The sequence below is a fragment of the Micrasema longulum genome, unplaced genomic scaffold (genome assembly GCF_059751315.1).
Source record: "Micrasema longulum isolate JH-2025_06_02 unplaced genomic scaffold, ASM5975131v1 h1tg001512l, whole genome shotgun sequence".
Taxonomy (NCBI): Eukaryota; Metazoa; Arthropoda; class Insecta; order Trichoptera; family Brachycentridae; genus Micrasema; species Micrasema longulum.
The window spans coordinates 256,961-283,930 of NW_028278696.1; the positions used below are offsets into that span (position 1 = coordinate 256,961).

Below are 26,970 nucleotides of genomic sequence, written 5' to 3' on the forward strand. Positions count from 1 at the left end.
CAGCGTAGTTTTGAAGATTAAATTCTAATCCACACACTCCAGAAAATTATCGTTTAATGTATTTACTTTATGGAAAATAGGATTATTGTATTTACAACTCTGTGTCCAATGCTATCGTGTTTGTCTTTTAATATTTCATGAAAGTAGTGAGGTTTGATTTGAAATATTGAATTAAAATAAATCATTGCGTTCTTCCATTAACGAAATATTTAATTTTTGGGGGACATTTTCCAACAGATTTAAATACTTATTATCTGAAAATGAGAAATAAGTTGTAGTCATATTCAAACTATGGATTTCTGACACCTGAGTCTGTGAGGCTAGCCACAGGATCACAACCCGGTTATAAATTCCCGGTTGACTTGAATACCAAATAATTTTATTTAAAGCAATTAAAAAGTATTACGAAATGGAAAAAAATATTTATGAAGAAAAAAACATATCAAAATTTAAAATAATGGTCAAGACATATGTGATAAACAACTTATAAATTAAATATTTTTGCAATGTTATTATTAGAACACACATAACAATATGTATGATATGTGTGCCCTACTTTAAGATTTAAATAAAAAAAATAAAAATAAAATAATAATAAACACACTCGATTAGGATGTGAGTCAACGATAATGGCTAAAAGTCACAGTTGAACACTATTCTAATTACCTATGTACAGATGGTAAATAGACGTAGTTAATTAACTTTAGGAATTAACCTGATCATGTGCGCTTTATTTTTGTTATTATTTTCTTGTTGAAATGTCTGAGAATTCATCCAATTAGTAAGATCTAAACTGGTTAATTACCGAAAGGGTCCTGACCTTTATATGGAGCCTGAGAGAGAGAGAGATGAGACTGATCCCTAGGGCGCGGGCCGGGCGCTGCAAAATGCTGTGTATCCTATTTCCAATTACACACGAAAGTCTTCCCTAAAGCGGATCCATGCGACAAATTTACTGCGCACATTTTCTTTTTAAATTACGTCAGTATTTAAAGCACAATATAATATTATACTTAGCCTCGTTTACGTGGATGGATAGTTAATACACGTTATAAATTTTAGTACTTAGCGATTTACAAACATTTACATAAGCTTGAACCGAGTTGTATTTCCATGATATTGCAGATACTACGATCAATTATTTATCATATACTTTTGATTTTGACTATTTTGAAAATGGCACCAAAATTGAAATCTAATTTTCCAACGTAAGAGTACTAAACTATACATACAATGTAATTTGTTGTATTTATGTGTTATAATATTATATGTGTGTACAGAACTACTTAGTTTAACAACAATACATGTGCCAGCCAAGATTTGTAGACGGTACCACCTATTTCATGTACTAATAAGTAAAACATCGTATGTTAAAAATACTTTTTTTCGTAGGACTTTTTCAGTGTACAATACAAAATTTAAAGATATAGATTACACAAACAACACTCTGTTGGATTTAAAATTAACACTAAAAATGCATTTTGTAACTTGGTAGACATTATAATAATAAATATGTACATCTCCCTTCCCCTCCTTATCCTCTCTTCAAGCATCTTTGTCCTAATCCCGCCCAATTTACAATAACTTATTGTTCTTTGAAAAAATAAAAAATTCTTTGATTATTAAAAAATACATGAAAATAACATTTTATATGCATAAACTTATATATATTTATTTAATATGTAATATATTTTCTTTACTAACTTTGTATACTTTGTAGAAATTTTTTATTAGTTCTGAGTTTATACACTATATCTGTTTGTTTTGCTATAAATATGTATGTAGAACTGTTGATTCCCCAATTAAAATAAAATAAATAAATAATTCAACAGAAAGCTGTAAAAATGTATTTTTTTTAATTAAGGCATTTTATTAGATTTATTTTATACATTTTAAGGCTGTAATGAAACCTGAATTTTCACGAAAAACATAGATACTTTTTAAATTAAAATTGAATTCCGTGATAATTTTAATGTAATACATACTGATTACTTTGAACTATTACTAAAAATAACCATTTCCCACTTCTCAAAATTTTAATTGTAATTCGTGAAAAATAATATTCCGATTTCTACATTTAATGACTTCTAGTAGTTTATTTTATTTTTATTACTGTGGGAAAATAACACTTTTTACTGAAAATGCTTACAGAAAATGAATATGATTGTGACATAAATCGTCAAAAAGTAATAGGAACTAAAATTGAATTACAATGTATTGTTGCATAATTAAATAGATAAAGAAAAAAGAACAATAAACAATTAAAAATCGAAAATCGAACAGATTTAATTCTTGTAATTTTAAAAACCAAATTGATTTAAAACATTAAAGAAAACGAAAATACAATAAAATATACCAAATCAAATATTACAAATCATAATAAAAAAGATAAAGTAACAAAAAATTACCAAAATAGTTCGTGTTTTTTTGATGGATACAGAAAATAGAAAAAAAAAACATCTATTTAAGACACGAGGAAAAAAAACACATTCGCTAATAGCGCGCCAATCCAACCAACAAACTACATCGCACACACATATTATATCGTGGGTATACTGGCAAAAAACGTTAACTTGAAAATATGCGGATTTGACTTAATGATGCAGTTTTATTAAGTTTTTAACGCTATGCAAAGTGGCAAAATACACTAAATCATATTAAATTTTATATAACTGTAGTTTAAAAATAAAATTTAAGGTTAAATCGTATTCCGGGTGTTTTATTCAGGCTAAAAGCTTTAAATAATTTTATATTTACTTAATATAAAATTAAGAAACGGAGAAATTAAAAAAAAAATCTTAAATTGTTCCAAGAAGCTAAACTTTCAGACCTAACACAAATATATTGTTTTCAATGCTTAAAATAAATATTTAAGAACCAAAATGCATTTACAAGTAATTCAAATAGATCAAATCAAAGAAGGAATTGTGTGTTAGAAATACCACATTGTAAAACGAGGCTCGCACAGGGACATGTATATTTTATAGGCCCAAAAATTTTTAATACTTTTTTTACTGATAATATTTCATTGATTCCAAACATTCAAAATTTTCCTTCTTTTAAAAAACATGCACTATCCTGGATTCAAACTAAAGATATGAACTCTTTTTTTCTATGATATATTTTGTTGCCCTTCAATAATAAGGAATATTTTTGTGTTTTTTTAATATCTTTTATTTCCTTTTTTAATTACTATAAAAAAATACCATATAAACTTTTACAGAATATTTAATATTTTCTTTCTTATGTTACACAAAAAGTATTACGGTCCATTGTTTATTATAGTAGCAAAAATTTATAAACATTTTCTTGTATACCCACGAACAGGCCATGCCTTTTTGGGATTTTTTGTTTACTATTTTTACTATTAAAATGTATTTTATTGCTATGTAATTAAGCTTTATTTGTTTTAATTCTCTGTTTTATCACTTGTGTTTATTGTAAAAAAACAAAAAAAAATACCACTTTAACATCTTACTTTATTTAAATAAGATATAAAAGAGTAAAATTGGGACACAACTTAAATGCTTGAATTCTCAAAACAGGGATTTAAGAGTAAAAGTTTTTTGCCAGAATAACCAAAATATTATAAATAAGTACACTAAAATGTTTTTATGAATTAAACTCTAATCTATCAACAATATAAGACATATTGCGACAACTGTGTATTTTATTGTGATGAGTTTAAACCTGAAGTGGTTTTTGCCGATCCCACGTCGACTTTCTGCAGGAGACATTTACCGCTGTCCCGCGAATCATTTATTACCAGATCGTATCACTTGGTTCAAGAGACTATACAGGATGAATGAAGTTGTTCGAGATTCCTGGTTTTCTTTTTTTACCTTTGGTTCATCAACTAACGAGATAAAATGCACCATGTAACGCTATATTTGTCATGCAATACAAATATTATTTTTACAATCATATTACCTACCATCTGAGAGTATTTATTTGAAAATACCGTAAATATCTCAAGGCAATAATTCGCAACAAAAGACTTTTAGCTCTATTGCATAGAAAAAATCATCGTTGTCGTCGTTCCCTTTCCCAAAAGTGCATAGGGCACTGCGTTGGAACAACCATCGCAGTGTATCTTAATCATTTTTGTACCATGAAGGTAAGATGATCAGTCTAATGTTTCAGGTGCCAGCCTAGGAACTATGAAATATTCTAGTGTTAAATCACCTTTTTAAATAAATGTTTCATGTAAACCATGTCATGAATTAAGCCCAAGACCTCTTGCACGGCAATGAAATGGGCTGATCACTACACCACGAGGCTAACATAGCACAAAAGTATTTCTAAATGTTGGTTTAATTTTAATTTTAAAAAGAAACGTGTAACGGGTGGTTTCGGTTTGGGCTTGCAATTCTCGACCTGAGTACGTACGGCCCGTTGTATTGCTGTAAACTGTAACTTACTGCGTGAATGATATTTAAAGCATTTCTTTTGTCCGTATGGGCGACTCTATTAGCCAGTGGCCTCACTCTAAGGTTTATTTACTGGAAAATGTCCAATCCATAATTCGATAACATCAAATTGTTTAATTAAGAAACTACTACACTGACTCTGATGTATAAGAGCAAGTATAAACTTGAAAAAACAGGGATAAAAGTAGGCTGAATGCTGTCAAAATGCGATCTCTTAGGAGAATGTGTGGTAAAACTATATTCGATAGATGCACAAATGTCGAGATCCGTATATTACGTAAGGCTGAGATAGGCACGATCGACAAAATCAAGAAAGGAGCTCTGCGCTAGTTTGGACATGTAGAGCGAATGGACAGCAAAAGAACGGCTAAAAATATTTACAGTGCAAATATTGATGGATGCAGAAATAGAGAAAGATCGAGAAAGACATCGCAGGATCAAATCCAGCAAATACTTGAAGACGGATATGTCAAAAGTTGAAAAAATCAGCGTGTGTGCATGAGAAGATGTATGAATGTAGAAGAAGCGAGATCTGTGTGCAAAGATAGAGTGACGTGGCGTTCTATCCTCTCTGCCTACCCTTACAGGTAATCTGCGTAATGGTTTGTTGTTGTTGTTACTACACCGATGTTGTAAATTTCTACTTGAATCAACAAATTGAGAGCTCAATAAACGATTTGCCTTTTGATAATGTTTTTTTTTACTAATTCTTTTATTGATTAAAAAGTAAAAATACGTAATTTTAATTTGAAAAAATATTTGAGTATTTTTTTCTTGAATCAAAATTGTGTAATCTGAATGAGAAATCAAAAATGCTTTTAACAAAGAAAAATCGCTTAATCGATATTGCCGACGCAGCGACATTATGCTTAAAACATCACTTATCTAAAATTATGAACTATTTGATACGCTTTTGATATCATTCGTACCCACTATCTCTTAAATAGCATTAGTTATTTGGTTTGTGTTTAACCTGTAAAGCATGCGCTGCCTTGCACTGCAACGTGGCTGGTTTGTTCTTGATGACAAAAGAGTTCTTAGGTTCGGTGAGGAATATCGGTAGGTTATCAGCATTCGGCTGAAGAAGATGATCTGTATCCACAGCACTCAGGAGATCGTGATTCTCGACGTCATCGGTATCCACATCGTGGTGGTCGTGTCCTTTGGCATTCTTCGTATCGTAACTGTCATACTCCGACTCCTCGTCACTCTCGGGGACAGGAATCTTGTGTTTGGGATTATACGGATCGTAGGGTTCGGGAATTAGGGGGTCGAGTAAGTGAGGGTGTTGGTTTAAGCTGCTTTCGACGACTGTTGTGACGTTTGATTTCATTTTCGTGTCATGTTCTTTCTTCTCCTTATCCTCATCCATCGATGGAAAATGGTGAGGTAGAATATCTCCTGAAACAATTAAAGTTTTATTACCATTTAATTCATTTATTTATTTATTTACACTTTTACAATTTTGGTATTATTTTTTTTATACATAATAATGTACAGTGCCGAGGGAAACATTTTACAACAGGTATAATGAAACATGCCTTAAATTAGTTATTTAATATAGATAACATAATAAGAAAATAAAAACGAAATTAATGTCATTAACCTAATTATTATCGTAAACAAAATAAGCAGTACAAACTAAAATATCATAAAAAACATATTAAATTTATATGGACGTGTACACCAAATTTCATAAACAGTACACAAATTTTTACCTATTTGGCTTGATTCACTCATCGATCCGTGCGCAACCCACCTTCACTATCCATTTCTTAATAGCAGTTTTATATTGTGATTACTTACAAATTGTCCTCATGGACAATGGAAGTAGATTTTTTTCATATTTTTTTTTTCATAGAGAGGGTAGAGTGGGCGTGGCTACGGGAGTAGAGCATAGAGGAGGTTTAAGTGTGGATTTAGAGAGAGGGAACATATTTAAAATAGGACTATTTATTTGATTATTAATAATATTACAAATTTTATTTAAAGCTTTTCTAATCTTCAATATTTCAAAATAATCGTATGCATATCCTTTTTTTGTTTATATGTAAAATTTCGATGTCGTCTTCAAAGTGGAATGAGTGACTATTTGTTAGGATATGGTCAGCAAACTCAGAAAAACTATTGTTCTTAAGACATATCATATATTCTTTAACTCTAGTTTTAAAAGTACATGTTATGCATATGTTATGTTAGTTTGTAATTAACTCTGAAGAAGACATAGTAATGCCGAAACTAGTTAGTTGTCAAATTATAAAAATTAAGTGGTATATAAAAACAAAGTGATGTTATTTTACTTTAACATTTTATTAGATTAAAGTTTCTTCTACTTTCCACAAAAGTCAAAATTAGAATATTAAATGGAGACAGGAAGCAATACAATATGTCGTACAAGGTATCGCGGCTGAACCTAAACACCGAGAGGTGGCAGTTTAATTTCATGTATTGAATTTAAATACCGTCGGCATCCATTGCGTTTCTGGAACAGTTGTACATTTGAATTCAATACAGGTTAGGGTCGTGACCAGACCGGATATTAAGCCGTCCACAGGGTGACGTAGTAGGACCACATCCGTTCACGTTATCTCCCTATCAGAGGACTCTCCTTAAGCTGGGTTCACACTAGGACAATACAATAAGCAGGACAGTATTATCCTGTTCCAGCTCCGTGAAAAGCCTAGGCTAGGCAGGACAGGGTGATGGCATAATACCTATCAGTATTTATTCAATTCTGATTTACCATTTCCGAAAAAAAATACTTCGGAATTTTTTTTCTTTTTTTTTTATAAAATGATTACGTGATAAAAAATTAAACAAACGTAGACAAAAAAATTGTAAATAAATAATAAAACCATTTAGCCATAGTTCATACGTGGAACGCTGCGAAAAAAAATACGCGACGACGTGAATCACGGGCGAGTTAGTGAAAATATTATTCTAAATCGGGTTGCGGTCCCGTGGCTAGTGTTGCGGAATCACGGATCTACGCCAACTTGGTTATATTTATTTTTGGTATAATTTTTTTTAAGGTATGTTGGAATTATTGGAGGACGAATTAAATTATAAAAATGCGCAAGACCGTGGCTATTGTCCTACTGGTATGTCCGGTAATCCATTGTCGTACGGAGATAGCCTGCCCGTCTATCTCTGGGACAGTGTCCGTCCATGGTCTTCCCCTCGAAAATACTCTTCACATGAGGACAATAGTTCCGATGCTGCGACAGGACAATATTGCATTGTCCTCGTATGAACGCTACTTTACGCTTCACGGGAACCTGTACGTGATCGACATCTGCATCTTTCCGAAAGTCAATAGAACAAAAACTCTCGTGTTTTCTCAACTACAGCTTTTGAAATCTGAGCTCAGCAAACTTCTGTGTTGAACTACCCACGCGCAAGGGTCTGGACTCGAATTATGATAAGTCACGTAGACGAGTCAAGTTGAGTCAATTTTCCGATATACGCTGAACCTTTTTACAACACGTGCTAAATTGTCTCTCTAAGTCGGTATAAGTTATCTCTCAATGTGTCGTAGTATTATGGTGACATAACAAACCATATGACGTAAAAGAAGTATACTTTTTTATTATTTAGGAAAATTAACATTTGATTAGCAGGAATTTAAATCATAAACATTTTTTACTATTTACGAGTAAGTGCGAAGGTTTTCACGGTCACTGTTATCAATTTTGTTTTTTTTTTTGGGTGATACCGTGTGTGTTGGATTTGTTCCCACGTTTCGGCTACCGTTGCAGGAGCCATCTTTAGGGTAAACTGAGTGTTTTGTAGAAAAAAAGTATGTGTGTATGTACTAGCAGTTTGTACCGTGTCGCTGTCGGCAGTAGACACATTTCTATTCATTTTTGTAGTAAGTTCTGGGAACCATGTTGAGTTTAATTTCAGCCCGTCGTCTTTGTTTATGTTATTTGGGTGTCTGTGTATTTCAATTGCCTCTTTTATTATTCGTGAACTGTAATTACTGGGTTTATGCAAAGTTTTCGGTTCAAACGCGAAAAAATGTCCGGTGTCTATAAAGTGTTCCGCCATTGCAGATTTGTCAGGATGCCCAAGTTTACACTTTTTTTGTGTTCGTCAATCCATTTCTTTGCTGTGCGCCCTGTTTGTCCTATCTACACCTTATCACATTCTTGGCAATTTAGTTTATAAACAGCTTCCGTTTCCAGGGGATTCTTATCTTTTGGAAACTATTTTTTTACTACGTTTTCACTACATTTTTACTATGTTTTCACCACATTTATTACTTTGTTTTTACCATGTTCTTACTCCATTTTTTACTTTGTTTTTCACGTTGTCCACCATCTTTATAACTGTTTCTATACATTAATTACTGTTTTTTTAAACAATTTTTTGACTGTCTTAGAACGGGTTAAATAACCCTAATTAGGTAGTCAAAGCAACTTTGTATAAAATACAATTTTGTGTATGTAATATAATATGATAATAATAAAGATAATAAATTGCTTTGAAAAAAAAATAAAAACAATAAACTATTTAATTCTGAAAGTATATAAAATCATGATTTACATACCCTATTTGCACTTGCATACCCTATTTGCATTTGTTTAGTCTGCCACCAGTCTGACAATGTCGGTCACGACAGAACCGGGTCACTGGTTACAATTATAAATAAAAGTGTTTAAAGTTTATTATTATTTAAAGAAAAACTTTGATTTCCTCATGACGATTATAACTAAATTCCAAAATATTATTTAACTGATCACAAGTGACTCGATAAACTATAAATTAAAAATTCATGTCTTCATAAATTTATTCACATTGAAGTATTTTTTCGGAAATGGTAAGTCAAGATCGAAAAAATACAGATTGGTATTATAGTAATTTCATTTCATTAATATAATTATATAACAACAGAGATGAGAAATAGAAGGGAATATGTTAGTTTAGGCATTTAGAGAGCTTATGACCTGTCATTGGATAGTTTAAGTGGCCACTTTACACACTATCTAAAATTCACCATTCTGCCTTCGTGTTAACATTTGCATTCCTTCAATTCTTCCATCAATTGATCTTTGTGAAGTTAAAGAGCTGAAACCTTTATTGATGCGGGAGACATTTTGACTGAACTACTTTACCTGCATACTAAGCAACGCCTAGCTTATTTTATTCAAACTGTTTTGTTAATTTTTTTATAACATTTAGACAAATAAATTAATAATTTTCTCCTAGAGTTTCGTTAGTAACCTCAAAACAAAGAATTTATTCACCCGGGTGTATTCATGTGTGGGGTTCATAATCCATTATCGATGACACACGTGTTAAATAATTTCACCTGAAATATAGTCATGCCTCCAAGAAGCAAGTCAGCGTTGTCTATTGAATTCAGTTCATTACATTCAGCGAAACACGGGATCAACATCCTGCAGTATATTAACATCGTCCCTACCACGGATACACGAAGAACAAAGAAACATGGCCTATTGAGACCACAAGGTGCAGTCAACACCCAGCTCAGTTCAGTTCAGTCAACCAGTCCAGTTCAATCAGTTCCAGCATGTGGTCTAAGTGCAGCTTGCCCACCACATGCCGTACACTGCATCTGAGGACATAAGTCTCCTTGGCGATGCCCACACACACGGCAAAGTTGCTCGTTACCGAACGAAAAAAGCTGACCCGAAAGAGCTTTCTATAATTTGGTAGCCTTAGCATCTTTGTGTTAAAAGAAGGTAATTCAGAAGTACATTATATGCACTTCGTTAACTTCACTGTTCTTCTTTCTTCACTGACTGGGATTAAATTGATTGGACATGATGAATTCGCCGAAATGATAACAAAACTTTTTAGAAGCCTTGAAATTCTTTTTGTAAGCCACCAGATCTGCATATCCGACAGGACCTATAACAGGGTCACGGATCGTAGCGAGAAGCTCTATACGGTAATCGTAGAAGTCCAAGTGCAGTTATTTCAACACCTCGTCGCCGTATCACTCGCGTGAAACAATTTATTTTTTATTCGTCATATAATAAATACGCATTTAACAGGAACTTCGTGTCTTCTGTCAATATCTAACTCTACACATGTTTTTATTTAAACATTTATTCTCAAAACATTTTTAAGTAAGTACAAACATAAAATTCGTATTGTAAGTATTAAAAAGGTATCTACTTAAATATATACGCAGTGCATTCAAAAACGCAAAAGTTTGATTATACAATAACCTTAAATATCACGTGCGTTTCCAGAAATTCTCCAGCAGCCTAGTGGACCACATGGTGACGATATCTACCTACTGTCTACAAAAGATTATCTTCGGACATCTATCTCCCTTTGTTAACCATGGAGTTGATACAGTGCTTTATTTATTTAGTTTTTTATTCCTTAGTTCTTGGCATGAACACTTGACAAACTTACTACTATGCTCTATTTTTTATAAATTTATTGATATCATTCTAACTTTGCTAGAATTCCACTCGTCCATGCGCTTTGTAGCTGCACGATGATTGGTTATCTAGCTTTCATATACCAACTTAAAAATACCTAAATTTTATAAATGGGGTCTAGAATTCCAATCGTCTATGCGCTTAGTAGCTGCAAGACGTGTTTGTAATCTTACTTCTTTTTATTATTCATATTATTTTTATTTTTTTTTAGTATCAATAATACACTAAATTTATTTGTCAATTTTTAAAATGTGTAAATGGGGGCTAAATTTCTAACTGTCTATGCGCTCTGTAGCTGCGAGACGTCCGGTAATCTAGCTCCTATCTGTTATGATTTTTTATTGATCTTAATTGAAAACGAGGAACTAAAATCCCAACCGTCCATGCGCTCTGTAGCTGCAAGACGTACTGGGATATTTATTAATTGTACCCTTGAGGTGATTTTCACAAAAATGGCGCTATATAAATTATCCAACTATATATTTATATGTAACACCTAATGTTTCCATTCTGACCTTAGATTTTCATAAACCTTAATTCATTTAAGTTTTCGGTAGGATTGTTTCAAAATGGACCTATCTCGTTCTATCTTCTAAAATACGAGTATTATAAAAAATAAATTGTATTGATATTCAATGTCTAAGGCCCCTACAGAGAAGATCGCGGCAGACACACACTAAGAACATATGGCTTGAAATGGTTCCAGTTTAACATAATGCGTGACTACCCATTCGCTTCGGTTCGAATGGAATTCATTAACTCCATTTCCCGAAAGGATTGTTATGATGAATGCTTTTCTTTAGACATTTCATGGTAAATGCATAATTTATAAATTAAATGAAGATTTTTGAAGGCATGAACGAGAGGAATTATAGTACAAGAAATTCACATTATTGTGAAAATTACATACATTATTCAACTATGTAAAATTATAATAGATAATATAATGTTAATAAAATAAAAATTAAACAACATTGTTTTTACTCTTTTTTTTTCTACCCGCTAGTTTCATAGCTAAACATAATTCTTTCACAGGTTATAATTAAGTAATGAATTCGATCATATTTTATTTTAACAGTGATTACTAAATATTACATAGTACATATGGAGTTAATAAGTTAAGCATTTTTGTCGTGTTGTTCTCATAAAGATGAAAAATGAGGTGGGTACGATGATAAAATGATAAAACTAGACAGTGGACAAAAGAAAATATTGTTTATTTGGTTATTAATAATATTTTTAGTATTATGAATACTTTTTCGATTTCTAAGATTTCTAAGTTGTCTAATTTTAATATTTTTTGTTTAACATAAAGAACTTTTATTTTCGTATCTTAATTGAAATTATGATTATTTTATATTAGATGGTTTACGAATTAAGAAAAAATATTATTAATTTCTTAGGCACTTTAAATAATCTTTCACTCTAATATTAAACTTTATTTTAGCTTTTCCAATGCAGATTAAATCGCATTCATTACATTTTTTTTATTATATTTAGAGACTTTATCTTTTTTCTTTTAGAATGTTCCCATATTATTAGTTTTGAAAAATGCAGGTTTATTTTTGATGGTAGAGAATAAGATAATTGTTAAGAAAAAATGACATTCATAAAAATAATCCGCCTCCATTGTTTAGGTTCGTAAGCTTTTTTTATTTTGGGCGTAGAACATAAATATGTAATTATGTGTTTTAGTTTTTGTTTAAGATTTAATATTTTATCAACTAAGTTTTCATTATATCCTTTATGTTAGCTATCTGTTTTAGCAGCTAGTAGAAAATTAATTAACCAATGTATCATAACGAATAATCACAAAGTTAGTGTTTCAAGTATAAATATTGAATATAACTTTGCTTCGTTTTATGAAAATAATAAAATGGAAAAATTGATAATACCGGGTAAGAAGAGTAATTAACAATTATCAAATTTTGCAATGATACACCATTATCAAATCACTAATTAAATGACGATTAAATAATCTCAATAATTTGCTTAACTCGAATCATTTCGTTTTATTTTTTTACCAATGTTTTGCCCGCTATGTTTTGTCAGTATGAAATAAATATACAGTTTTTTAAACAAATAACTGTACAAACTTTTAAAAGCCGTGTTTGCTTAATACTTCTACATAATAAGCTTAAAATGAAATTTTCGTATTTTTTAAAGTACTTTTTTAAAATAATAGTTTCATCACTTAATTTACGTACGATTTGAATTAAAATAAGATTTTATGATAATTTTTAAATCTTGCCTAACACAGGGAACTCCTACCTAATTAGAACCAGAAACAAACCACACATCTTAATACAATTGTGTATTGTTATAAATGTATATAACAATTATAAAAAATAAAAAAATCCATATTATCAATCAAACTTATTGATTTGGTTAAACTTACTTAATTATTAACAAGCGCTTTCGTCTAAGTAGGCATCCTCAAGATGAAAGAGAAATTTAAAATTTAAAAAACTGATTGATACTTAAATTAAACTTTATATCAACATTTTAAAGTTTTATCATAAATACTAAAAGAAACACTTAGATTACCGGCAGACAAGTAGTTATTTTTAATATATTATGAAACGATACGAATTAAATACCGATTCAATAAAAATGAATCAATGAAAAATTACCTAAATATATCTCTGTGCAATTTATACAATGAACCTTGTACTCAATTGTTTCGTAGTACCAGTTTTGTACAACAAATATCAACAATATATTAAAACGTGTTTTAGTAAAATAAATTAATATTTACCATCATCATCTTCAGCTGTCGGTAATCCATAACTGGTAAAACAAGAAGCCATGAATATCAACAAAATCATATGTAACACCCACATAATGATATTACTTTCTAAAAAAAACAAGCTTCAACTAAATCCTTTGAAGTGAATCATCGGATTAAACTTTCACTACACTTGAAAACAAACTTAACTGCCACTGTCTTCAGATCTTCACATTGTTACACTGTTAATACTTCAAAGCTCGTGGCATTACGTTGACATTTTTTCCCATCGGACTTCAATCACCGCTATCTGAAACAACGAAAACAAATACATTATGTTTTATTGTTCTTTTCAATCAGTGAACATCCTTTTCAATAACAAAAAATAGTCAATACAATTCATCGTCAAGTTTTGTTATCGACTGCGGTCCCGGAGTTTTAATAAAACGCGCTCCGTCGCGTCGCCGAGCAAACTCGGTAACTTATAAATACTTTTTTTGTTAATTCGGGACAAAAATACATTGCGATATAATTTTTTTGTCGATAAAATAAAACTCTTAACGTTTCAAAAGAAGAGTAGCTTTTCTCACGAAGAAAGCCGGCTGTGTGCATTAAAAAAATTGCCACTAAGTAATAAAAACGTAAGGACATTTTGGACAAATGATGAGGTAAGTCAGATTAGTATGAAAGAAATTATCAGCGTTGTCAAATGTATGCGGAATGGTAAAGCGCAAGGGTATGACTGTATTGCAGCAGAGTTTATTAAGTCGGGTGGCAAATTAATTCTCACATGGCTACATAAACTTTTTAACTTGTGTCTCAAGGAGGAAAGGACTCCACCTGATTGGAGGAGGGCAGTTGTTATGCCGTTATACAAGGGAAAGGGTTCTAAGGTGGAGTGTGGGAATTACAGAGCTATCAGTCTTCTGAGCGCTGTCGGCAAAATGTATGGAAGAATACTGATAGAAAGAGTAAGAAACGTGACCAAGGAGAAAGTATGGGATGTACAGAGTGGATTTATGAATGGTAGAGGATGTATGGATCAAATATTTGCATTACGCAATATGACAGAAAAGTTTTTGGCGAAAAACCAGAAGCTTTTTTGCGCTTTTGTTGATTTGCAAAAAGCATTTGATCGAGTTGATAGGAAAAAATTATGGATGGTTCTATCGGAGTATGGAGTGAGTGACAACCTTGTCCGCGCTATTGCTTCCTTGTACAAAGATAGTGTAGCGTGTGTAAGGGTAAATGGGTCATTAACTTCCTGGTTTGACATCCCTAAAGGAGTCAAACAGGGATGTGTTATGTCACCGTGGTTATTCAACATATACATGGATAAATGTATGAGAGAATTGAAAAGTATGGATGTGGGAGCGAAAATGAGTAATCTTACTGTCAGTTGCCTTCTGTACGCCGATGACGCAGTCCTCCTAGCTGACAGCGAAGAGGAACTGCAATCCTTGGTTACAAAGGTTTACGAAGTGTGCAAGGAGAGTGATTTGCTAATGAATGTGCAAAAGTCGAACGTCATGGTCTTTGAAAGAAATGTAACTATGACTGAATGTAAGATTGTAGTAAATGGAGATAGTTTGAAACAGGTCGAAGAATTTGTATATCTGGGTAGTATGTTTACTAGAGATGGAAATATGGACAAGGATATTGAAAGGAGGGTTAGTGCCGGTAACAGAGTTAATGGTGCCTTAAAGTCTGTCGTAGCAAATAAGTGTCTATCGCAAGAGGCTAAATTAGCAGTTCATAATGGAGTTCTGGTACCAACCCTAATGTATGGAAGCGAAGCATGGAGTTGGAAAAAAAGGGACGAAAGTAGACTGAATGCTGTTGAAATGCGATCCCTCAGGCGAATGTGCGGAAAAACAATGTATGATAGGTGCCCTAATGTCGAAATTAGAGCAGAATGCAAGGCTGAGTTAAGCATTATCGACAAAATTAAGAAAGGTCTTTTGCGATGGTTCGGTCATGTGGAGCGAATGAATGATGAAAGAACGGCTAAAAAGATTTATGATGCGAATGTGTCTGGTTGTAGAAGTCGAGGAAGGCCGAGAAAGACATGGCATGATCAAGTACAGCAAATTCTTGAAAGTGGTCATGTGAAAAGTCGGAATAATCGACGTGCGTGCATGAGAAGATGTATGAATGTGAAGGAAGCAAAGGAAGTGTGCCAGGACAGAGTGGTGTGGCGTTCTATCCTCTCTGCCTACCCCTCTGGGGAAATGGCGTGATGGTTAGTTAGTTAGTTACATTTTTAAAAGTAGGGCGAAATAAGGTTTCATTTGACACCTGGGCTGGTATTCCAATCGAAATTAAAGCGCGGTATAGCGCGTTTTTACGTACTAAATACGCATTATAGCGCGCTGTAAACGCGTTCGGAATACCAGCCCTGGGTCCTTTATGAAATACATAAAAAAATTAATCGCCTTACAAACAAGTTTTTGGTAAAATATTTGAATCCCTTTACCAGTATTATCTTTCTCGAAACGCATTTCTATGTCCAAGCGGATGAAGAGTACAGTTATGTGTGTCAAATGTGTAAAATAGAGTAGGAACCCTGCACGAGTGTTTTCGAATCGGAGGCTGCTCTCAGGTAAAAAGTCTGTCGAAAAAATCGAGTGCAAATAAGTCCGCCTTGTTCTGTAATGGTTGACGCGTTCGTCTATCATTCTTAAAGTTCTGGGTTCGGCAGGTCTTTGCAGGTTGTACAAGACGTGTTAATTTTAAAGGTTGTTTCTGCAGTATTTCATTGTTCCTGGACTGACACCTGAAACTTTAGACTGATCACCTTATATCCATGTAACAGATGATCGAAATACAATGCATTTAGTTTACTAATGCAGTACCCTACGCACCGGTGGATGTAGAAGGTTTTTCAGAAATCTTCAAATTGACATATTCTACATTATTTATATCTTCATCTTACGTCATCAAGTTATTTTCTTCCATTTATAATTATCAAAAGAAATAAATGAGTATTAATCGCATCGATGACTCAATAAAATAAAGTTTTTTTTATTTTTATTATTAATAAAACATATAATACAAAAATTACATATTATACTCCCAGGAGTTATTAGAAACTCATTTAGGACTGTACATAAGAAAAAACATTTTTTTTGACAATTCATAATATCATACAAATTAATACAATATATCATCAAGTTATTCATTAAACTTTACTATCGTATTACTTACGAGAAGAAGCTGTTCGTAATATGCTACAAATGTAGTTAAACTTGGAAGTAAGCTTCTTCAGAGGAAGTCAATTTGCTTCGATTTGCTACCTTCAAATGCTAATTTAAACACTCCAGAGCTTGCCTTTGTTGCAAAAGCTCATCTGAATCGAATTTTGCCAGAAGCAGATTGGATCGGGATATCCATTTTAGTTTACTTAATGGAAAGTGCATCTACATACTAACACCCTTATATTAATAATTATCTAGGTATATTAGGTATAATTACTACAGAATATATAGCAAACCTGAACTGAACTATATCGGAGATCATCTGTTAGTAATTCGAAGCATGTTAAGAGAAAAAAATATTTGAAAACGTTGTATATATATTATTGTTTCTTGCAAGAGGCAAAATTAGCAGTTCGCAATGGATTCCTGGTCCCGACCCAATTGTATGGGAGCAAATTATGGACTTGAAAAAACAGGGATGAAAGTAGGCTGAATACTGTCGAATGGTGATCTCTCGGTCGAATGTATGGTAAAACTATGTACGATAGATGCACAAATGTCGAGATCCGTACATTGTGTAAGGCTGAGATGAGCATTATCGACAAAATCAAGAAAGGAGCTTTGCGTTGGTTTCGACATGTAGAGCGAATTGGCAGAGAAAGAACGGCTAAAAATAATAACAATGCGAATATTGATGGATGCAGAAATACAGGAAGACCGAGAAAGACATGGCACGATCAAGTCCGTCAAATACTTGAAGATGGACATGTCAAAAGTCGGAAAAATCGGCGTGCGTGCATGAGAAGATGTATGAATGTAAAGGAAGCGAGATCTGTATGCAAAGATAGAGTGATGTAGCGTTCTATCCTCTCTGCCTACCCTTACGGGGAAACGGCGTGATGTTTTGTACATATTGTACATGTACACAATTTTTTTTCAAATAAGTAGGTACAAATTTTGTTTTTTTTTTACTTGTCTGATTTTGGTTTGCTGGAAGATCATCCTTTTAGTAATAAGACCTCCAAATTGCATATATTTTTGTACTTAAAGTTTCAATAAATAAAAATAAACTAACAATAGGTACATTAGACCTTTAATCAACTTTTTTTTCCATATTTAAAAATGAATATCATAAGTAAAAAATAATCAAGGTTATCTCTCACTCCAAAGAAAATGTTGTGCTCTACAATACGTTGTATTTGCTATAAGGTTACATACATGTATCTATTTCAACGTGCCTAATAGGCCAACGAGGCCTCATATTTATTTTAAATATATTAATAAGTATATCTTAGTCTAATTCGCACATTAATTCTCTGTTCCCGAGAATACACTCTCTCGGAAACTAACACACTCAGGAGCAAAAACATTAAAAAATAGATATATTTGCAGGAACTTCATCAAACTTCAAGAAACAGTTACTTTTTAAATTTTTGAACAACAATTAAGTTTCTAGTATTTTCATTTGTTTTTTTTATATTTATAGGTTTATATTTAAAATTGTATTTTTATATTTGTAAATTTGGTAAAACCTCTGTATATCGCTAGCCTAAAGCTACAGTTAGATATCTCTAAAGAACATATACTGAGATAATCAAAAGGGTCAGACTAATTAAATAATTTGAAGTAGATTATGAATACTATATTTTTACACAGATTATATATCTTACTTCTTTATTTTATAATTTAAAAACATTAATTTAAACAAACAACATTTTTTAATTTATTAATTCACGTATAATGATGATTTGGTCATACCAAAAGTACGTAATAAGTTTGGTAATAAAACTCTCAAATATTTAGTCCTAGCATTTTTAATTTTTTGCCAAAAGAACTTAAATTTAACACACAATGTAACAAAAGCAAAATAAGAGAGTGGCTAATCGATCGAAAGTCTATACATGAATATTAGCTTATGTGTAAATATTTTAATTTTTCATATATTTTCTAGTATTAAAAAAAAAAAAGGAGTATTATTATTATTTGTAAATACATGTATATTTTGATCTTTCTTGCTGTTAATTATATCTGTTAATTTATTGTTTTTATAAATGTAGATAATATTATAAAAGTTAGTATAAATCAAGCCACCAACAAGCTACAGAAAGTGGCTTTGTGGGATTTTAGTTTTGGTAAAAATATGAAAATTGAAATAAAAAAATAAAAAATTATAGTTATATTAATAAAATAAATTGAAAAAAAAACACACATCCGCATGTGTATCTTGAACTCGAAAATTTCGGGTTTATCTCACTGTTGCTTTGGGCTAGCGATTTGAAAAAGCCCTTTGGGCGTTAATAAATACACATGTAAACATATTATATTTACAACTATTTATTTTTAGTATGTAAAAGATACTGACGCTTAATAGCTAGACACATTATTTCCTTACTAGTTGCATTTCAGATTTAGCAAATATTGATTTGCAATCAACAATCTGAAAAAAAGGATGGCAAATCAAGATACACATGCAAACATTAGTCTGAGAAAGAGACATGCCTACGTTTTTTTTTTTGGCATAACTCGTTACCATAGCTAGGCTGTCATTGTTATTATTTGTGTACTTTGAAATTGTAAAAAACGTACATAATAATAAACATAGTTGTCTAGTTTTATAGAATGGAAATTAAATATATCAATCAGACGAATCTCACCCGCATCGATAAAGGTTTCAGCTCCTTAACTTTACAAATATTAGGAGATGAAGGAATATGAATGTTAAAATAAAGGTAGAATGGTGAATGTTACACAGTGTGTAAACCAACCAATGGCAGGTCATAAGCCATGTAAATGCAAAGACTTCTACATTCCATTTTCTAAAATGTTCTTCTTCTCAGTTGTAATACGTTTATGTATATACATAACGTTATATATTATCTAGGTATAAGTAACAAGTTTTGCCTTGACAAGCAATATCGCTTACTACTTTACAAATCTGAAGCAGATTTATTCTATAACAATTTCGTTTCGTAAGTTCGTTCGTTCGTCATATAGCCATCTCACTCTAACGCTATCAGAATCGTATTTCGCTCTCGTTCCCTCTCATATTATACGAATGAATTTATTAAACGAATTAGTTACCGAATAAGGCCACAGTTTCGATTACCTGTAGACTGCATTACAACGAAACATTGCATTTAAGTATACAAAATACATTATATTCAAGACTTTACGTGAAGGTGCTCTACAAATCGGTATGCTACAACATTTGTAAGTTTTATTCGACTTTAAAACCCTTCAGGCTATTTTAGCTCGTTAAATGTAAAGTTGCCTACCGAGGGTAAGCTTACTTTAACTGCAAATCAACTTAATCAATTCATTCAGCAGATGGTATGCAATAAAATTAACGATATTATTATCATCAATATAAAAACATGTTATATTACTATTAATACAATTGCCAATTTCTATTTTCTTATTCCTGTTTTCGCTGTTTTCATACTGTTTTGTGTAATATACGTAGATGAAATATACAAACTTTTGTAATAAACAAAAAAATATTTATTTTTCAATGCAAATGTACTAGATTTTTGTGAAGAATTACAAAAAGCCGTACCTATATGTATCTATCTACATAATATATTAAAAGTTATTCAATTTACATAGCATGACAGAAAATTTGTAAAAATTTTCAAAAAGTAAGTTGTAGGGGAGAGTATTAGGGAATAAGGTAGTTTGACTTCATAACTAATATTGAAGTCCGAGAACGGACGCAGCAGCCTTCTAAAACTCTTGAGAGGACTTGATAGATATCTTTTATTTTTATAAATAAAAAAGTTTTATTTTTTGTAATCTTGAAATAGGCATTTTCCCGTCTGATTTAGAAAGTAAAATTTGTATAACTGTACTGGAATTTAATACAAAAAATATTTTTCTTTGTTACGCGAAGAACGAATGTCCACCAAAACAGCGATAAATCTGTATAAGAGAGAGCTCGAAGATAAAACTCATAACAAGGAAGGCAAAGACGCTGTTTTGTGGGAAGTGTTTATGTGAAACAGATTCAGTCGGTTTATTTATGATTTTTTATTTATAACTTTAACACGGCTAAATTAGATTTTTATTTTTGTAAATTAAGGCAATGGAATTATTAAACATTATGTCTCCATGTTTTTTTTTCAAAAGTCTAATTTTTAGAATATTCCGTCTTTTGCTTGTGGTAACACGATGTTACATCACTGCGCGTTTATGTAGAGGAATAATTTTGAGTTACATGTTCATTTACAGGTTACCGATGACGAAACGTTAAATTTTCATACAAATATACACATTTTCCTACACAAATATCGTTTTTATTGTGTACCTTATCGACATGTATCGATGAAAATAGCTTTAGATAATTCTGAACGGTATTGCGCGCAAAGAGATCGCTCTGTTAGCGTGTATTTAGTACGTAAATACGCGTAAGAATACCATCCCTTGGGGCGACTATGATGTCCACATCCTTCACTTAGAAACAGATGTGGAAAAAGAAAAAAAAATCTTCATAAATTGTGGCATATTGAATAAAAAAAAAATTGATTTTATTTATTTATTAATTTATACTTTTACAATGTTTCTATTCTTTTTTATACAGAGTAATATTATCTCACTGGGGTGTCCCGTGACGAGGGAAACATTTTACAATAAGTGAAATATGTCTTAAATTCGTTATTTAACAAAGTTAACATAATACTAAAATAAAAACGTAATTAATCTAATTAACGTAGTTGTCATGAACATAATAAGCAATATAAACTAAAATATCATAAAAAACATATTAAATTTATATGGACCTGTAGACCAAATTTCATAAACAGTACACAAATGTTTACCTATTTGGCTTGATCCACTCATCGATTCGTGCGCAACCCACCTCCATTATCCATTTCTTAATAGCAATTTTATATTGTGAGTACTTACTAATTGTCATTTTTGATAATGGAAGTAGATTGTACACTTTAACCGAGTAGTAGGCCAATCCTCTTTGACCGAAATTTGTATTCAATTTTAATTGTTTTTGCATTTATTGCATAATGTCGACAAAAAAGACAATAATATTGATGTTTTTCTTGATATTTCTTGATAAAACTCCATAGTCAATGATTATGATAAAATTTAAAAAAAACTTATCAATGAAACTTCTTGGTTTAGTCTTACTTTTTATTATTTTGACCAACGAATTTGACCAACTACAGCAAACTAGTTGTAAATATTTATGTTTCTGTTCCCTATTAAAATACTTATTTGATCTTATCTACAAAATATGTAAAGAGTAGTATAAAAATTGTAAATGTTGTAAACAATTCACCAGTTTTGAAGATGCCTACTTAGGCAAAAGCGCTTGTTGGTCAAAATAATAAAAAGTAAAACTTAACCAAGAAGTTTCGTTGATAAGTTTATTTATAATTTTATCATAATCATTAAAAAAAGACAAGTTTTCCTGGTAAAAAGACGAAAGCTCCGCTTTACGTGTTTGTCGCGGATTACCCTTGGTTCAATGAGCACCGTCACAGACTCGAGATAGGACAGTTGTACCTATAGGAGAGTAACTGACTCGCAGATAATAATCTTACGGACCGATTCATAGGAAGCCGATACCTCGACCAATAACTACGTAGCCTGTGGCGGCAATCACTGAAATAATTACGGTTCACAAGAAACCCGATACCATCCTCTCCCGGTTACTGACTGCTGCTGCTGGCTCCGGATTCTCCGTAAATAGAAAATGTTTTAATTAACTGCGCTTTCAAGGAAAATCATTAAAATATAATAACGAATCATATTGTATTAAATATTCAAAATGTGTCATTGTATGTTCCCCGTAGGCGTCTGAGATCACCTGATACCTTTTACCTTCCAATTTATACAAACAATGTGGCACATTTTACCCTCTCGCAAGAATGTTGAGACTCTTTAACAGAATAGAAAAAAAAAATACATTGACATTTATCATGACAGAGTGAATGACTTAAAGAGTGAAAGATTAGAAATTTTTGTGTATGTGAATTAATTTTAGTTTCTTTTATTACTTCTTATATCTTCTTATTTTCTCTTTTCTTTAAAAAACAATCATTCTTATCTTTTACTTGATCATTATTGTAACTTTTTTTTAAAAATTAAGCTACACACTTATCTTTTTATATATAATTCGTCTGTACGTGTGATGTCACTGAACTTTTCCCAAGCGGCTTAACCGATTTACGTGCGGTTTTCAGCGAAATATAGATCTTTGCGCTATGCGTGTTCGTAGATATTAAAATTTTCAATCGAATCTATGAAAAAAAGGTTAGAAGCATAAATCTTTTATTCATTGACCTACCAGGGTTGCATTCGACGAGAATGCATTTACAAAAAAATGAAAGGATGTTGTTTATTTGTGTTTAAAACAGTATATTTTTTAATGTTTACAAACATCATTCGCTTTTTATGAATCCCAATCAGATTTTTCACTTACATTCCTTGTAATTTCTTCCCATTTTTTCATTTTTACTGGATTTTTGGTAACTCTAAGATAATATTAACTGACATTAAATACATTTTTGAACGTCACATTCATAAATAAAATACTCCCCTGTTGGTGAGAAGAGCTGAGTTTGACATTTGTAAAAAAAAAATTATATTTGGAAATAAATTATTTTATGTTCTGGAATTCAATTATAAACAAGTACCTTGGTACCTACTTAAATTCAATATTTGAATATTAATAATTTTTAGTTTTGGAATTCAATCATAACCAAGTACCTAGGTACCTACTTATCAATGAAAAGTGTTTTTCCAAGGTAATAGCAGGCAAACCAACGTTCGGGCAGGACAACGTATGTCGGGTCCGCTAGTTTGATATAATTTATTCAAATGTTAGAGTTCTATAATTGAAAATACAAATGAAAAAAATACCGATGCTTACTTATAAATTGTATGTATCCTTGTTGAACTTCCAAATTAAATTAAGCTATGATTAACCGTTAAATGATGCAGTCGAAGCAGTAATTTTACTCTCGAAAAAACCGCTGAGCTTAATTAAAATATGTCGTTCGAAAACCCAACCATTATGCAACGCGTGCGATTTCCACAATCAAAAGACACTCACAGAACCTCATCTTACTTACTTTCCAATAAAGTTCTAATTATTGATACGTGTTTATAAGTTTAAATAAAATTTATTTTAAAACCTTCAAGAATTCCAGATAAAATAAATTTAAAAAATACTCTAAAGGCATAAACACCACTTCTAAGTTTTCACTCATTCAATCAAATTTTGGGAACATTTCGAAACGCTAGAGCCGCCCGATCCCATACAAATTTATATTGCAAGTTGCACTCGCGGCGCGCTGTGGCGTTTTTGAATAATTCTAACATTTGTATTAATTTATTTGTCAGTTCGGTCAAACTTTGAGCTAGACCTACGCCGAACATTATGCGGGATGTGAGAGACTGAATCGGGTCTTTTTAATGTCCCGTGACTAGTATTGAGGACTCACGGATCAGAGGTCTGAGGTTCGAACTGCATTTTACCTCAACTGATTCCCATTTTCTAAAAATGAGTTATTTACAACTTCTCGAAAACGGTCGCAAAATTGAAATATTTGAGTAAAGCATATGAACGCAAATATTTATGTTTATTGAAGGTTAATATAAGACAGCAAAAAAAGAGCAAAAAACTCGTCAATAATTCATAGCATCTTCACCGTAAGCTAAGCAAATGTCGCGAGCAGCTTTGTCAGCTTTATTCCCTAGATTGAATGCGAACTGAAAAAGTAGCCAAAAATGCTCATTTTCGTCTATTCGACATGCCATTTTAAAGGCTTTTAATTAGATACAATAATATTTGTGACGTAATTGAAAAATACAATACCTTGTTGAGCAGAAAATTTTCTTTCGAATGACATACTTTAATCTCTTTTTTTGCGTTTAGTACCCATTTTTAAATTTGCAAATTAACGGACAGAACATACGTGTATCACGTAATATTATTGACAATAATAAGTTCTAGTTACCCTGAAACTAATATAATAAGCATAATATCCAAGAGATTTAAATTAAATTTAAGTGTATATTGATTTAATCCAAGATTTCCCAAGATCCAATTTCATTCAATGAATGTACGTACCTAGATGAAATACCGAAAATGTCCTAGTTTAAAAATTATAAGTAAAGACAGAATTAATATGTTAGTTTTCAAAATGTAATTATATAGGTTATTAAATAAAAGCGCTGTATTTTTAACCACTTATTACATGTAGTTAATAACCGACTCTATACATTCAATTCTCAATTATACATCACGTGTAGATCCGAAACCGGTCGTACATTAATTATGTAATAATGGGTTAAAAACAAAATTTATTTTTAATTTTTATTATTAATAAATAACTATAAATTATTCAATTTGGATGTAGATCAAATAAAGTTACCGAAGAAAGTTGTCTTAAGTTGGGTAACTTCCATAATAATAAAATAAGTCATTCTATGGTAGTTAGTAATTATGTTCTAGAGCCACAAGCTCAAGAAGTTACTGACTACTTTCCTCGGTGAAATTGGTTGCGAAGAGTCTAGAGGGTTGATGGTGGGTGTTAGATGGCCAACAATAATGGTCTTCTTTAAATTGTAATTACATTTTTTTTTTCCGTACATTATCCGTACATTATGTAAGGCTGAAACAAGCATTATCGAGAAAATCAAGAAAGGAGCTCTGCGCTGGTTTGGACATGTAGAACGAATGGACAGCGAGAGAACGGCTAAGAATATTTACAATGCGAATGTTGATGGATGCAGAAATAGAGGAAGACCGAGAAAGACATGGCAAGACCAAATCCAACAAATACTTAAAGATGGACATGTCAAAAGTCGGAATAATCGGCGCGCGTGCATGAGAAGATGTATGAATCTAGAGGAAGCGAGATCTGTATGCAAATATATAGTGTTGTGGCGTTCTATCCTCTCTGTCTACCCTTACGGGGAAACGGCGTGATGGTTTGTTTGTTTGTTTGTTTATTTATATTTTTTTATTGAATAAGTTTTTGCAGATCCTCATTACTTCTTACTTTATTTTTACTACGTTTTTTAACAATTTTTTATATTTTTGTTGTGTCTTTAGTAATGTTTTTTTTTGTTTTGACTACGTATTTCACTATGTTTTTAAAATAGGTTTTAACTATACTTATACATATTTTTACTGTCTAACTATGTTTCTTACTTTGTTTTTTGTTATTACTAGGTACATATTTTACTACTACTACCATCACGCCATTTCCCCGTAGAGGTAAGCAGAGAGAATGGACCACCACACATATACATACATACATTTCTAGCTTCTTCCACATTCATGCATCTTGTCATACATGCCCTTCGGTTCTGCCTGCTTTTTACATAAGCAGACATAAGATATTGGTTTATCTGATCATGCCACGGCTTTCTTGGTCGCCTTCGTTTCCCGTTACCGCTCATTTTCGCCATACTTACCTACTTGTTTTAGCATTCTTTCGTTTTACGTAACAAACCATATCAGAGACCCTTTCTTAATCTCATCAATTCAATTATTTTACTTTTTAATACTTATTTATACATATTTTACTAGGATATTAAACATGTTTTTTTTATTTTGTCTTTTACTACATTTTTTAATAAATACTATACTATGTTTTTAGCTATATTTTCACTCGGTCTGTTACCTTAATTATTTTTATATGGATTGATTTCTGTTCTATTTTTTTCTACTGCCTTAGAACAGGGTTAATAGTACGGTCACAGCAACTTTGTATTATTGTATAATGTTATGTATGTAATAAAAAATTAATAAAATGAATTAAATGTGTAATAAGTGGTCAAAAACAACATTAAATTAATCATTTTATTAGTAATGAATAACCACACACTTAATAAAGATATATTATTATTTTAATTTGTAAATAAATCAAATAAAGTTACCCAAAAGAAATTGTTTTACTTGCCAAGGGAAACTTTTTTCATAAAAAGATGTCATTGAATAAATTTATAGAAATTTCGGAATAACCAGTAGTAATGTAAGACACTAAATATTATATGGAAATTATGTGTTTGTAAAGAGCCCTCATAAATGTGATACAGGAAACCGGATATTTGGCCACGGGGAAGTTTGTATTATAATTCAGAACATAAATTTTAAGTCTTGTCGGGTAACATAAAAATGTGGGCTCCCGGTTATTATAGATCGAACAAACCAAATTTATTGTTTT

The 26,970-nt window shown here is 31.5% G+C and overlaps 1 protein-coding gene across 2 annotated transcripts in view; it reads right to left on the bottom strand.

Moving 5' to 3' along the window:
- Positions 1-26,970, bottom strand: part of LOC148275098 (netrin receptor UNC5B-like) — a 227,067-nt gene that overhangs the window by 100,055 nt on the left and 100,042 nt on the right. Inside the window, exons 2-3 of one of the 2 annotated variants that reach the window (XM_088236137.1) lie at positions 13,611-13,890; positions 5,404-5,831 (exon numbers count right to left, since the gene is read on the bottom strand). In XM_088236137.1, the coding sequence (XP_088092263.1) occupies positions 5,404-5,831; positions 13,611-13,695 (513 nt within the window). In that variant the 5' untranslated portion in view covers positions 13,696-13,890. Of the gene's footprint in view, positions 1-5,403; positions 5,832-13,610; positions 13,891-26,970 lie in introns of those variants that run through there. The other variant, XM_088236138.1, reaches the window with a different exon arrangement.